The 15,835-nt window shown below is 38.7% G+C and overlaps 1 protein-coding gene across 1 annotated transcript in view; it reads left to right on the plus strand.

Moving 5' to 3' along the window:
- The window catches only part of epha8 (eph receptor A8), a 259,838-nt gene that overhangs the window by 216,188 nt on the left and 27,815 nt on the right, over positions 1-15,835 (plus strand). The window contains exons 4-7 of the mRNA XM_088616796.1: positions 5,574-5,729; positions 8,336-8,707; positions 10,233-10,357; positions 13,080-13,242. Coding sequence (XP_088472922.1) covers positions 5,574-5,729; positions 8,336-8,707; positions 10,233-10,357; positions 13,080-13,242 — 816 coding nt within the window. The remainder of the gene's footprint in view (positions 1-5,573; positions 5,730-8,335; positions 8,708-10,232; positions 10,358-13,079; positions 13,243-15,835) is intronic.

The raw sequence follows: 15,835 nt of genomic DNA on the forward strand, positions 1-15,835 counted from the left end.
CAATGAAGTGTACCTAATGTTTATGGCTGGAAGCATCCAATCTCATTTGAGCCAATATCATTATTTCTTGGTATGTGTAAGGGACTGAGTGACAAGTTGGAAATGTCACAAACCTCTAATAATGTCATCCCTGTCATTTGCCTTTTCCATGGTAGGGAACTTTGCATACTGAAGTGTGACAACTTTATCACTCTTAGCTTGTGACTAGGGAATACAGTATCTGGATCCAGGTAAACCCAAAAGTCTTTTCAAGACATTTTAAGATCTTGATGTCGCTCAAATACATTTTAAATACCATTTATTGGCCAATGTATATATGAAGGAAATAGAAAACAAACAAGGTGGTTTGTCTTTGTCAGTAACTTCTTCATAAAAAAACAATCAGCACTTCAACAGCACAAATCTGCTTGACTCTGTTCTTAGCGTAACCATGCTCTGATCAAACCCTCATCATTTCAGGGTTAAAATAGTATTACAAATTTTCAAGTGACTGGATAATCAATGCAAATTTGCATGTAGTACCTACTTAATGAATGCACAGTAATTTGCATGGATACAGCCAGAACACTAAAAGAAATTTCATCTTGCAGAAACACAGCAGGCAACAGAAGCATGTCTGAATAAAACTCCAGTTCAGAAATAAGCGATACCGCTGTACGAAACATGTATATCTGAAAAGAAACTAAGCAGAAGAAGAATTTAAGAAAGTAATGGAAAAGGAAAGGTCTCCAATCATAACTGCGGAACCGCATGTGACCGATCCGATGACCCTGTAGCAGACAGCGCAGCGCCGAAGCGATTTGGATGGGACGTGTGTGCTCAGGACTGTGATCGAGTGGCCCATTTCCAGTTATGATTTTCTTGACAGAATCATCCATCACTGCTGCAGTCCTTGCTGCTCATTAACAGATGTTGTTTGGTCTCCACAGGGGGAGTGTGTGTGTTTGGGTGGAGGAGTGGGGGGGGGGGGGGGGAGGGGTTTTGTATGGGCCAAAGATGAACGAATGACAATACAGATGGTCTTCTGATTGGGCCTTACTCTAGATTTGCAGTACCTCAGGAGTCTGTCGTTGTGTGAATTGATGACAGAACTGCCAATAACCTTTGGCACTTGAAAGTCAAACTAAAAGATTTACTACTCCCTTTGTTAAGTACTAAACTATATAATATTCTGACTTGGTTACTTTTTTTATTTTACAATCATGCCACCTGAAACAGTTTGTAGTGCTTGGCTTCTGGTAGCCAGTAATTTATGAAATATTCATAGGTTTTGAAACTCAAAAGGAAGTAGGTATGAATCACTTTCAGTTTCCAGTAATCTTCCATGACCACATAGGATTATTTCCTAATAGGTATTTATAAAACTTTTAATGAAAGGAATTTGTTTCTGATTTGCTGAATGTAATAATAATGTAATAATAAAAGGAGTTTTTGAACTGATGTATAATATAATATATTATAAGTGATGAAAATTAAAATGTCATTAAAATTTGAAATAAAAAAGGACAAAATTTTACAATTGAATTAAAATGAAGTTGCTTTTTTCACTTTAACATTGGTTGGGCATTGTAAGTGGGCTTTGTCCAGACAGAGAAAAATGAAGTAAATACAGATTAGGAGTGAACTAGTTGTCCTTTTAGATTACATTGATTTCAAACTGATCATCTGGAATGAGAAATCTTTTGGTTTTTACTTCAGCAACTCTTTCTCTGCCCCCCCTTTGACTAGCATCCTATCAAGACATACTGTAAATTTAGATTTCAGATGCCCGGCTCTTCACAATCCTAAGGCTAGCCCCCAGTGATTAGCTTTTATGAAAATCAGAAAATACACTTTAGCAGTGTTTTTGGATGTCTTTTGAAATGTCTTGTGTAGTTTTCAGTAATAATTTTCCACTAGGCTAGATTCTCTATTTCTTCTGAAAAGAAAAAAAAATCTCCCATGGAACAACATTGAGCAGTAGTTGTTAGAGGCGCCACATTTCAGCTCAAATCCCACATGAGCTGCTACTTCTGTGCCCCTTAGCACAACACTCAATTTGTTATAATAAATACTGTGATCTACTGTACAAATGAGTACTGTCCAGGTTGTCATTGTTAATGTTTGTACTTAACTTTCTTGGTTGATTCAGCTAGATGAAGAAAGAATTAGTTAAAAAATAAATGAGATGAGAACTGAATATACTGTACATCAATCCACCTTCAAATTGCCACTCCTACATATCACCAAGTTCCTTCTGAGGAGTTTCACACAATTCTGCATATTTTCGCCTCTGCATACCACCCTCTTAATAACACCACCTCTTCTTATAGCACTTTCAGTGTCTGTCCCACCAGGTGGGAAATCGAGGAGGACTCTACTTTTACTTTTACAAAGTGAGGCATCATGTCCTGGAAACACAGGAGCGCCATTTTAATCTACTGCCCATAATAATTTTCTTCTTTCTCATACTGTAGGTTTCTCTTACTATAGAAATTCTAGTAATATGTCTCTGAGTATCATTTTAACATGGTGCACAGCTCATTAAGACCAGCAGTAAAAGCAGTTAAAATAGGGTGAAAAGCAAATTAAAACAAAAGTAGAACAAAATAGGAGTTAAAGTGTTGTTCTGTTACCATTATTTAGAAATGCCATATGCATTATTTGGAAATCTCAGCTACATACTGTATGTGAATACTTGGTCAGGATCTTTCAAATCTGTTTGTTCCAGTGCAATTTTGTCCACTAAATCCATAACACTGTGTAAAAAAAAACACTGTTGTCTCTTTGTGTTTTCCTTAACATTTTACAGCCAATTTCTGAAAATTGTGAGCTAATTTTCCTGTAGGGTAGAATGATCTGAAGATCATGTCTGTTTTCATGAACAAAATTAATGTTCAGCTTGGCATTGTTGAAACTGAATGAATGAAAATGAGCTCTGCTAAAAACAAGAGGAGTACATTTGCAAAATCCCAAAATAGACTAAATCTGATTGATATTTTAAAGCTGGAAAATGACCTTTTAAAGACAACCTAGGTCACAGCTTGCCTTCAAAATCAATTAATCTGCTTATATACATTTTTTTTTCATATTCTTGCCACATTCATGTGCAAATAATTTGCTTTCCCTATCTGTTTACTTCTGTTTTTTATTTATCCATTTATACTGAAAATGAAATCAAGGTCAGCATAAGATGACTGCAAATATTCATTAAAATTCACTGTAATGCAAATTCCAGTGAAATGAGAGCAGCATGCAGACAGGACTCTGACAACCCAAACAATGTATGTGCACCTGTGAAAATCTGGGCCAAATGCAAGAGTATAATGTATAAGTAGTAGGCAGAGGACTGAGGAAACACTTTGCAGGTTTCTATTTTTTTTAAACATAGCTCAGGGTTTTAACTTGGAAAAAGATACTAAGAGGCCGAAGAGGCTAATTTATCAAGCTTTAAAAATATTTCTCTTCTGCTCTTGGATTCAAAATGAACTTTTTTTGTCACAGTTCTATTAACTAATACAGTTATCCAAGACAACCTTTTTAAACTACAATTACGGGGCCTTAAAAGCACAATACAAATGCTACATGCTGTATAGCGGTATAGCAGTTTAGAATTCAGTAATGTTTAAGACATTATGCAGTATGCAGAACAATACAAGGAGAAAAAATCCCCTTTTGTAAGTTTAAATGATAATGATGCAGCATGCCTAGAAAAGAAGTACAATTAAACAGTAATTGAGAAGACCACATTAGCACCGTGGGAAGGCAACAATGGAGCTACATCCTGAGATATGTTTTCTATTACAGCCATATTAGATTTTGAAGCGTACATTTCTCAAAAATGTAAGCGGTATTGCTGTAATTGAGATTGCTTCAATGCAGGTAATGAGCTGTCTGTCTCATGAAATTTAAATGCTTGTGAAGGGATACCCTCCCCTTTTAAAGCCCCTGTTTTTAGAAAGAAAATTGCTTACAATGTGTATGAGGAGCATTAAAGTACAAAAAACAGATGGGAAGAACTTTGTAATTTTTTCTTTATCATTTTCTATAGCATTTATGCATACGAAATATAACTATTAGAAATTATATATTAAAATGATATATTCGCAAATTCCTCTTTTTGCTGTTTAGAAAGGGCTGGAATCTGTTGCACAAATAAAGATAGGTGGTGACAAGTAGATGTAAATCTACTGATATTTTTATTGTTAGCAGTACTGGGGCTCCACAGGGGACTGTCCTTGCTACATTCCTGTTCTCCTTTTACACCTCTGACTTCAGGTACAACTCTGAGACATGTCATCTGCAGAAGTTTTCGGATGACTCTGCAATTGTGGGGTGTATTAGAGAGAGGAGGGAGGAGGAATATAGGAGCTTGATTACCAGTTTTGTGGAGTGGTGTCATCTTAACCATCTCCAGCTTAACACCAGCAAGACCAAAGAAATGATCTTTGACTTTCAAAGGAATAAGTCTCCGCTGAACCCTGTTTCCATCCAGGGTGAGGACATAGAGGGCGTACATTCCTACAAGTACTTAGGGGTACACCTGGATGATAAGCTGGAGTGGTCTGGTAACACTGACGCCCTGTACAAGAAAGGTCAGAGCCAACTCTATTTTCTTAGGAGACTCAGGTCCTTTGGTGTGTGTGGAACACTGCTACACATTTTTTATGAATCAGTGGTGGCGGAGGCCATCTTCTACGCTGTTGTGTGCTGGGGCAGCAGCATCATGACAAAAGATGCAAATAGGCTCAATAAACTTATCAAGAAGGCTGGCACTGTTTTGGGGATGAGCCTTGACCCCATGGAGGTGGTGGCTGAGAGGAGAATGCTGACCAAGCTCACAGCCATCATGAACAACACCTCTCATCCGCTTCATGGGACTGTTACTGGGCAGCAAAGCATAATTTAGCAATAGACTGCTCCAGCTACGGTGTTCAAGGGAACGTTTCCACAGGTCTTTCCTCCTGGCGGCTGTCAGGGTGTATAACGCTGCCCTAGGCTAGGACTGTTAGCCCTTCATTTGCTCCTCTATGGACAGCATGTTTACTCCATTGTACTTTTTGGACAATCAGTCTGTATATACCTATGCACATTTTGCACATATTGTATTGTTTTTACAGTGACTATGATCAGCACATTTTGCACACACCTATGTATTTTTATTTATTTTGTTGTCTTTTGTTTTATAACTATTCTGATGTCTGTTTTGCTTGTCTTGGGCTGGACTGCTGTAACACATCAATTTCCCTATGGGATTAATAAAGTATTATCTATCTATGTAGATTTTTCTTTCAGGATTAGGCATTTTTTCATATGTATCCTTGCACTCAATTCAATTTTAGTTCACTTTTAGCTGTCCATTCAGTGGGTCTGTTGATTTCACAGGAATCACCGATTGTCTTTGACTGTGGATGACTTCTTCATCTACTTTTAAGCAGTATAAAAACCTTGCCAGTGTTTCCTTAATCTCTACAATCTGTGTTCAATGCATTTTTGAGGTGTTAGCCTCCGCATTTTAAACACAGACCTGTAGTCATGCGACATGCTTTAGGTGACTTTTCTAATGTTGCTGTAATGTACTTTTCTTCCACTAGCCTGTGAAGTGGGGTTTTACAAGCCCACAGCTGGGGACCAAATCTGCGGAAAGTGCCCCCTTCACAGCCACTCTGAAATGAGGGCGGCCCTCTTTTGCCCCTGCGACACCAGCTATTACCGTGCTCCTTCAGATTCGCCGGCTGCCCCTTGCACAAGTGAGTACTCATACCAGGCTGGGAGGGGATTCAGTCACATACTGTTGATGGTAGAAGGAACAGCAGTACACAACACCATCGAACAGACACTCACTCAGGCACCTTATTCTACAATAACAAAATCACTTCTTGGAAAGGATTATTTATTTTATTTACTGTATATCCCATGACCAACCAATTCAGACTCACTTTTTGTTTTACGACTATCCTCTTTAACAGCATCACACAAAAATTAACTTGGTAGATATGTCTTGGTCATTTTTGTATTTGTGACTTGTTTTTATATTTTTAGAAGTCTTCCATGCCATGTTCTGTGTATTATGTCACTTTACTCTAGCTTTATCTCAAATTTTCATATCACAGTCAATTTAGTTTTAGTTGTCACAGACAGTGAAAATAAAAGATGTTCACAATCTGGGGGATTTTTTTAATTGTTCAATGTACTTTAAAACATTGCAAGACATACTGAATTATGCCAAAAGTATGTTTGAAAACAAAAATGTATTTTCTGGACTTCAGTACATTATGGTGACTTGGAATATTGCAGCATATGCTTAGATTGTGTCAAATTTACTGTATGTTTATACATTTAATGTAAGATTCCTCATATTTCTTTGTTTTGCAAATGTTAAAACTATTTTACAAAAAGAGAATTGAACTTCATTCAAAGATGACCATGTGGAAGCCCTCAAGACATAGAATACCAAACCTGTGTTTTTTTTTTCAAATCTGCTCTACTACTGTACATCCAAACATTATTGCTAGTGATGAATTAATCAATGCACAAAAATGTATATGCTGGTATGTTGAAGTATTTCAGTATATGAAAAGCTGTACTGTAAGTTGATTGACCCATCCTCACATAAAAAGAGAACTGATAATTTTGCTCTTCAACTCAGTTACACACATACTGTAACATGTTCACAAATGTAGTATTTTATTTTAGTAGCAGAGGATAATGCCAAATTATGAGATGATTATGAGATACTGTTCTGAAAAAAGGCATTTTTAGGACCCTGAAACAGGCTGGAAAATGTTTTATTTCTGTCTCTGTCTGTATCATTATAAAAATGATAAGTCCTATTTATTTATCACAGTTGTTTCTAAAATGGTGCGAAAGATTTGTTTGCAGCAAATTGTCATGTGTTTAGAGCGGATTCCAGTCTTTTCAATCTGTTTGTTATGAAACTGGAAAAGCCTAAAAAACAGTACTTGAGCCAAATGATGTCAGGTTGAGGCAGAAAAGGAAATACTACTGTAGCTTTTAGCCACTGACTACAAGTAAATGCTTCTGTACTCAGATTTTAAAAAAATATATCAAGAAGCTTAATGAGTCACTTGGAAACAATTCCATTTCCAGTAAGCAAATAGACAGCAGTTAAAAGTCTTATTTTTGTGAAGTATTGCTCATTTTACTATGAAATGAAGTGTTAGATTGGAAAGCTACAGGTTTTCTTTGCAAAAGCAAAAATGAAAAGAAAAATTAAACTTGCATACCCCACGATGTGTGCTGAGCCATTCTTTAGTATGCTTTCATGACATTTCATCAAAAAGGCAAAAGTGCAGCAAAAGAGTGAAGTGCAAAGTACAGTGGACATAACCTCAGCAAGGATTAGGAAATATATACAGTATATATATGCTCTTGAAAGCAACAAACAACTTTAGTATGTGATTACTCAATAATGTTAGAATACCTGGATAATTGCCTCTCCATTATGTAGGTCCAGTATATTTGTGTAATGTTTCGAGAACACCAATGCATAACTGATAATTTAGTAAACAGAAATGGGGCCATTTAAAGTGCCTGTGTCAAAAACAGCTGTACCCCATCAGGATTTCAACACAGACCAGCTTACTGGCATCTTCAACTTCAGAGCCACAGAGCAGGACTCACAGACAGTGAAGCATTCCCTGAACACCCAGAGACAGAGCCTGTCACCAGGGTAGATTTCAGCACTTTCCAGGTTTCATGGATATAAGATTACTGATACTGTGCTTGCTCCAAAAAATTCAATTTTATACCTTTTGTGCTGGAAACTTATATATTTCAGTATACAGTACATGCGCAGTGACATTCATATTTGGTGAATCTATAGTTACATTGAAGAAAATACCATGGCCTCCAGATTTATTAATACCCCTGCTGAAATAAACATCAAATAACAGAAAGATTTATAGAAAGGGTAATGTTCCTTCCTTAAATACATATAAAAATGTTATGCAGTAATCTAAATAGCATTGTGCAAAGCAAAGTCATACATGTCATGGATAATTTATGTTCAGAAAACACAAAGGTCACACCCCTTTAGTTAGTGTTTTGTAAATCCTCCTCTGGCAGGGATTACTCTGTACTATGCGTTGCTGCACACTAGAGTGGACATTTAAGGACAATCCTCCAACCAAAATTGCCTTTTGGATGTCCTTCAGATTCTTTGGCTTCCATTAATCAGCTGCCATCCTGAGTTAGAATCACAATTGTTCAATTGGATTGAGGCCTGGAGATTGAAAAGGACAGTCAAAAGCATTTACTTTGTGTGCAGTTAATTATTCCTTTGTTGAAACTCAGTGTTGGAAAGTGCAGTCACTTCTTCTTAATTCCCAAACAGGGCCTCCCTCTACTCCAGTCAATGTGATTTCATCTGTCAATGGGACCTCTGTTAGCCTGGAGTGGGGCCGGCCACTGGACACAGGCGGGCGAAGCGACATCCGATACAATGTGGGGTGCTGGAAGTGTGCTGGGGACTGGGGGCAGTGCGAGGACTGCAGCACAGGGGCAGGAGGGGGAGGTGGAGGAGGGGTCATCCCCCCTATTCGCTTTGTGCCCCAGCAGGCGGGTCTAAATGAGCCCTGGGTGACAGTGCTGAACCTGGGCGCTCACATGAACTACACTTTCTACATCGAGGCCTACAATGGCGTCTCCCATCTCAGCCTGGATCCAAAGCAGCGTGCCTCTGTCAACGTCACCACAAACCAGGCAGGTAGGGGATACTACGCCAGACAGACATGCAAGGGTAATCCTGCATTTCTTTCTTTTAATAAACATGCTTGACATTTGACCCCAGAAAAAAGGTACATGGCCCATTGACTAAAATCAACTACAGGTCTACCGAGCAAAGCTAGTCTTTCTGAGCAGAGTTAGTCTTTCACAACTATATCTAATAATGATGCAATAAAATGATTGTGTTGTATGTTTAATTTGTTTTACTTAATCCCATATGGATATGAGACCACATTATGTCATTTATTCTCTCACTGACACGTGGTGTCATTTTTTAAAATCCCTTTCATAGATACAGTTAGTTTGTTGCACCCTCTCCAGTTGCAAATACCCTTCAGTTATTTCTTAAATCATTACAATTTTAAGTTCCATCACATGATTAAGCAAGCAACATTGCAGATTAAAGGAACAAGTAAAGGTTTATTCCATGCTGAAAAGAGAAGAAAAGAAATACAATGTTTTGGCTGTGGTGCCTTCTTCAGGTGTGAGAGAGAGAAGAAAACCAGCATAAGCTGGGAGAGGAAATACCCGGAGTGTAGAGGAGGCAGGAGCAGGAGAGAAGCAGAGTGGGCACTCAGGTGGTGCAAAGTCGAGTGAGGTGAAGAGGGTATAAAGTCAAACCCTGCAAATGAATAGAAAGGAATAAAAGGAAACGAGTCTGCCATTGAGACAATGGGGAAGGTGTGATCCTAGTTTTAGGATGTCTTTCTGCAATAGGAATTCCAAAACCCCACTTTAAGAACACAGACGGAGAGATCAGTATGATCATGGTGTAACAGGAGCCGGTTCAGACTCCCGTGTAGTGCGTATTTAGGACCCAATGCAAATGGTAAAGTCTGGAGGAGATTGGAGAAGGGCAACAGGGAAACACAACAGGATCAGGATGGGACGACTGACAGGGGGGCATTACGGCAGTGTTCCGGTGCTCGGGGGGCATGGCACAGGCAAACAAGCCCAGAACAATCCTGAAGGGGAAACCAGGTAGAAGTCCAAAGTCTATTGCTGGGAGATCCATCCAAACAGACACAGCAACGGGGACCAGGAATCAGGAACACAGTAAAATCATAATGGAGCCAGGTGCTCTGAGCCCCGGACCCAGTTGGTCAGGATGCCGGGGAATAAGACCTGTCCTCGGGCTACCGGCGAGCCCAGGGAATTGGCAAGCCTCGTGGCGTCCATCCTCCAATACCGAGCCCTGAAGCCTGGAGACGCCAAACTTAAATAGGGACAGGAAAATAGGAGACACATGCACGTAATATTGAAACTAAAATACAAAAAGGTTGGAGCGCCCTCTAGAGGATGGATGACGACTGTGACACATGGATGTTAGAGGTGAAATGAGAAACTATGGACTTGGAGAGATTTTCTTTCTTTTACTGTCAGAATGCTCATTGGGCATTGGACTGTGGGTTGTCTGCCTGTCATTAATGCCATTGGTCTTGTTGGACTGTGAACAGGAGTCCCAGGAGGACTGACAGTAAGTCATGTCCTGCTCTGTTCTGCAGCTCCCTCTCAGGTCATCGCAATCCGGCAGGAAAACGCCAGCCAGAACAGTGTCACACTGCTGTGGCATGAGCCAGACCAGCCCAACGGCGTCATTCTGGAGTACGAGATCAAATACTATGAGAAGGTAACTGACAACCTGCCAGTGGTGGTGAAGAGAGGTTAGGGAAAGACCCATTAAGTTATCATTTATCAGAATCAACTGTCATTTTAAGATCATATATAAACCTGGAGAAACACAAAGCTTTAAAGTTGAATTGCTTCTTTAACAAATCTCAGATCTTCAGTTCCATGAACAGCAGTCTGTAGCAGAGTTAAGATGTTTTAAAACGTAAAGATTAGGTGTTTAGGAAAGAGCAGCGTTCAATTTAATAATCACCACCTTTTTAGCGTTATTCAATAAAACAATAAATATGCTTCTCTCCCTTATGTTGACTAATGATACAAGGCAGTTTTAGTTTCAAGAATAAACCATAACTACAAAAAATAAATTATCTGTCAATTATCTAATTTCACCGCTTTAAACAATAGCTGACTAGATTGACCAAAAACACGACTTTAGCTTGACAAAAAAAATTGCAATAATAAAACATAAAGGGAAGTTGTGTGTAACATTGCTAAGGATATACAATAAGGAGTACGGTATACTGTAGCGTAGGATAGACTAGGATATACTGTAGGACTCACTTCTTTACACTTACAGTAATGTGCATTTGAAAAAAAAGTAACTATATTGTGGAAGTTGGATGTTATAGAATAAAAGTGCCACTGTACTGTATAACCGTAGTTAATCAGCAACTAGTAACAAACTGGAAAGACTTCTCAAGTTTTGCTAACATTCTTTTCCACTCAATCACTGACTCTCAATCGCTACTCATGAATGTTGTCAAAGCTAAAACTATGGTGTTTGTCAAAAAACGGCTTTGCAAATCCTTAGACGCACCCAAAAAAACTAAATGGGCAAACCTCATCTATAATCAGTCTGTAACTACAGTACTAATGATTCAGTTTTGTTTCCCCTTTTACTTTAAAGAAGCAATAACATAGATTATACATGTTGTAATTAAGAAATTAACAACACTATGAAAACATTTTGCAGCCGTAATGCCTTGTCATGGCAGTACCAAGAAAAAAATAACTATGGCTTAGTGACACATTTTCTCTAAACCCTTGTCCTGCTAATGGCTACAAGAGAGCTAAACTGTGCTTGAAAATTAGCTAACAGTAGATGTTCAACAAGACTGCAATGTAAATAAGGTTTAATTTCCATTTGTCAAGGCTCTTTTCATTGTCAAGGTCTCTAGGGGCAGATATTAGAATTAATTTGTTATTAAATAGCAGCTTCACTTGCTCTACAGCAGTCCCATTTTCTGTTCTCTGCACTTTGGTGGTGTTAGAGATAGACAGAGCTGAAAGAAACCTGATTGGACCTGCCAATGCTGTGACTTAAACATTCATGTCTCAATCCCTCCCCCCAAGGTACTGACATTAGTAAAATATGTTAACCATGGCAGCAGTGAGGCAGCCCAAAGTAAGATTTTTTTTAAGATCACTTTATTGGCCATATACAATTTCTTGTATTAGGAATTTGTCTATTCACATACCCCAACTTGCTCTCCATGAGACACACAGACAGGGGGAGAAGCTGGGGGTCAGAGCACAGGGTCAGCCATTTATATGGCACCGCTGGAGCAGTTGGATTTAAGGGCATTGCTCAGGAGCCCAACGGAGTAGGATTCCTCTGCCAGTTGCAGGATACAAACCAGCAACCTTCCAGCCACAGACACAGATCCTCAGCCACATTGCCACCTCACCGCTGCTCATTGAATTGTATTATAGGAATTTTATTTATTCTATCCACTCTTCATTATTCATTGTTATAAAGAAAATCACACAACATAAGTGTTAATGTATTCAACTTATTGTTTCATAAACGGTTTTAGGTTTAGTTTTCTAAAAACTGACATTTTACAGTATGTGAAAAGGTGAAAAGGTGCATACGACTGTCAGTTTGAAATAAATTGTTTTCTGTAACAGAAACTGAAGCAACCAATTTCTTTACCCAGATTTCAGGTTATTTTTTAAAATATAGCTTCATTTAAAAACAACAGCATAGTGACTAAGAAGTAATAGTACTTTGTATTGCATGCCTTTTATTTGCCTTCCATACATGTGTAATAAAGGCTAGAAAGGAGAAGAGACCACTGACTTCTTCAGGCTCTTTTAATTTCGTGTGCCTTACTGCACACATCTTGTGTTTCTTGAAGGGACTTAATGAAAAGCTTCAACAACCTGGCAGGGTATCTTCTTGCAGACTCCGACAACCCTTTGTGTAAAGAAGAGCCTCCTCAACCTTAAATGCACTTAATCTTCTTTCCTTAATTTCTCTAGTCTATTTCACTGTTGATACAACAGAACTCTATTGACCTGCCTGGTTTAAATAAAGAATCATATCTTGAAGGATTTTTTTTTTTTGTATCAAGTTGTCCAGTAGTGTTAACTCTATTTATGTAACTCTTTCATGTTACTTTACTACACTATATATAATGCTACAGGTATTATTATTGTTTATTATTGATATAATTATTGCTCTTGTTGTTTTAATTTGTATTTTATTGTATTTCTATTAACTGGTTCTAATGGATATTAAGCTAAAAAAAATGGGAGATATTAACAATCCCATCATTTTTCGTTTGTTCTCTGATGATTCAGAAGTAAAAATAAAAGTTCTAATTCATTTAGTAGTCTGGAAATGAAAGTAGTATATTCAGAGCCTGAAAGACCTTCCATCTGAAGGAAGAGCCGAAGAGCTCACTGATCCGGGCTTTTGTCCTCATCCTCCTCTCTAGGATATGGAGCAGCAGAGTTACTCCACACTGAAGTCCAAAGGCACGAGCGCAAAGGTGTCCGGATTGAAACCGGGAACAAAGTACGTGTTCCAGGTCCGAGCAAGGACCTCCGCTGGCTGTGGGCGTTTCAGCCAGACTGTGGAGATCCAGACTGGTAAAGCAGGTGAGTTATAGAAAGCAGCAAGGAGGCAGCTGGTAATGCCTATGAAAACACTGATCAGTGTCCCCTAACAACTAGAGGCTTTTGTGCTTCTAACAGATAAGGTTTACATGTTTTTTTTCTTTTCCACAGCGTCATTTTCATGGAAGTTCTTTACTGAGGTTGGGGAGGGATAATGACAAGTCAGTCTCACACAGGTGTATAGTACCTAATCATAACCATTATGAAACCAGCTACATAAACTGAACATCAAATGCCTCCCTTCACATCCATCTAATCATCCCTTCTCCATCCCATCTCCACCTTGAAGCTGCCCCTGAAGTCACTCCTTCTGAATGGGGTTTGAGCCTCCTTGGTCTATGGCCAAGATGCCACCCATTAACCAAGCGGATAAAGCTAAACCAGTTCTCACCAAATTCACAATGCATTCAATTCTTGGATGTTGTTGTCGCTAGTGAAATGCTTATTAGCTGAGAATGTGTGAAAAAAGTGTGGCAGAAAGATTACTGCAGAAATCTGATCTTTTTGTTCCATTTTAGTGAACGACAAGCTTATTTAGTCACACAATCAGTGCTGCTCATACTGGGAGTAATTTCCTCTCCCCCATAAAGGGACAATTTAGAGAGGCCAATCAAGTTTAACCTTCATATCATCCGGAGGTACAGTAGGAGAAAACCTGAGAGCAGGGCACCTCCTCACAGGCAGACACCCTGGAGCTAGGAGGTACTCGAAATGCCAAGAGGTTGATGCCACCTCGATTTCACAGCATGCAATCTCATTTCTTGTTAGTCGGTGGGGGGTGTTGTACATTATTCGGTTTTAAAATCCAGTAAAGAATGGTAGGATGCTGTTTTCAAATGTAATATATCTTATTATGCATTGGCATAATTGGCCTTGCCTTTTGAAAAGACAGCAAGAGCTTCATAATAGCATGAGATGAACTAATTAGAAAACCTAAAACTGTTAATGTGCTACAAAGTTGTAGATGTCAGATTCCTGCATCACAGAAGTCTGATTTTATTTCCTTTTAAGCATTTCAGAATTGGGAAAACAATGAATTTACGCTCTCAACAGTACTGAATAATAATCTAATCACGTAATCTGAGACACAGTACAGATTTATTTCTCTCATCTCCTTTAGGAAATATACTTTATATTTTTTTGTTTTGGAAATACAGTAGTTGTTTGTTTGTTTTTTTAGTAACCTCTAATGCTTGATCACCAGAAGTGGATTTATGCTATTGGTTTATTATCCTGAGAAAGGCTTTCAGTGGGATGACTGCAGTGGGAGCGATTATGTCTTTAAGGCTGCCTTTCCTGCAATTTATGCCAGACTCCCTTTCTGACTATTGCTTTTTTCTGTTTAGTCTGATGGGTTGCCTTGTTTGGCAGAGCGATCAACAGTGAGAAGACTCAGACATATTTCCATGGGGGACTTTTGCTAACCTGCTAAAAAGACACGTCTTCTGATAGGTTCAAATGACATAAAACAACAAAAAGTCAGGGCATTATTAATATCCCTACTGGGCTAAGACTATTATTACTAATACTATTACTATACACTTTTTATATTGGGTTTTACCAGTAGTTTGGTCTAGTTTCATATGGTTTCAACACATGGTGATAAAGCATATATTCTATCAGTCGTTTGTAGCATGAGTTTACAATCCTGGTCCTGGAGGACCACACACCTTCTCGTTTTCATTCCAACTCAGCATAATGACCTATTCGGAGCTCTCATTGAGCTAACATGTTGCTTGATTTCAATAGTTGCAAGTTAATTTTCTCTAAATGAACAAAACCTTTTGACCACTGCGTTTAATAAGTAAAATAATATTTCAAAAGCTTATGTTACTCATGAAATGCAGCAATTAAAAGGTGACCACTGACATTTTAAATAGCTGAAAAAAGCCAATTATTACAAATGAATCCTATAATAATTCTACAGGGGTTTCCTGAGGGGTTTTCAGTTGTGTAACTGAGAGCTTGACTGGAGCAATCAGTAGGTGTGTGTCTGGGCAGGAATGGTGCTCCTGGTCTATAGTACTGCCATGGTTCATTGTGGTAAGGCCCATTGAAGGAGTGTTTAAACCAGAGAAGACCACAGAGAAACTATCGAATAACAATGTTCAAACCTTGGTGATAGTATGGCATACCAAGGGAAGTTTTCATAAAGACATTCAGCTACTGACTTAGGGTAATTGAAGTCTTTTGAAAAGCATTTGGTGGGATTTTGAAGAATTTTCATTCCAACTGTTTAAGTAGACTTGTCTTGAAGTTTTCTTTCATTGTTCACATCCTGACACATTCAAGATGTGATTGTCCATTCAGAGCAGCAGGGGTGTGCTCTCGAGGGCTGCCATCTCAGTGACATAAGATGCAGCTGGCGGGAGAAAGCCCTTCTTCAACACCTGATGTGTAAGAAATGGTTACACATTCAGTCAGTATTTCTCCAGCTGCAGCTGTGAAGAGCTTTAAACAGACAGTAGCCAGGGACGTGCTGGAATGGAGCTCACATCTATTGAGTGCATAAGTGTGCATAGATGTCAGCAGGCCAAAAACGAAAAGAAAAATACAGGCGCATTATATTAAAAGC

The sequence above is a fragment of the Lepisosteus platostomus genome, chromosome 23 (assembly GCF_059453375.1).
Source record: "Lepisosteus platostomus isolate fLepPlt1 chromosome 23, fLepPlt1.hap1, whole genome shotgun sequence".
In the NCBI taxonomy this organism is placed as follows: Eukaryota; Metazoa; Chordata; class Actinopteri; order Semionotiformes; family Lepisosteidae; genus Lepisosteus; species Lepisosteus platostomus.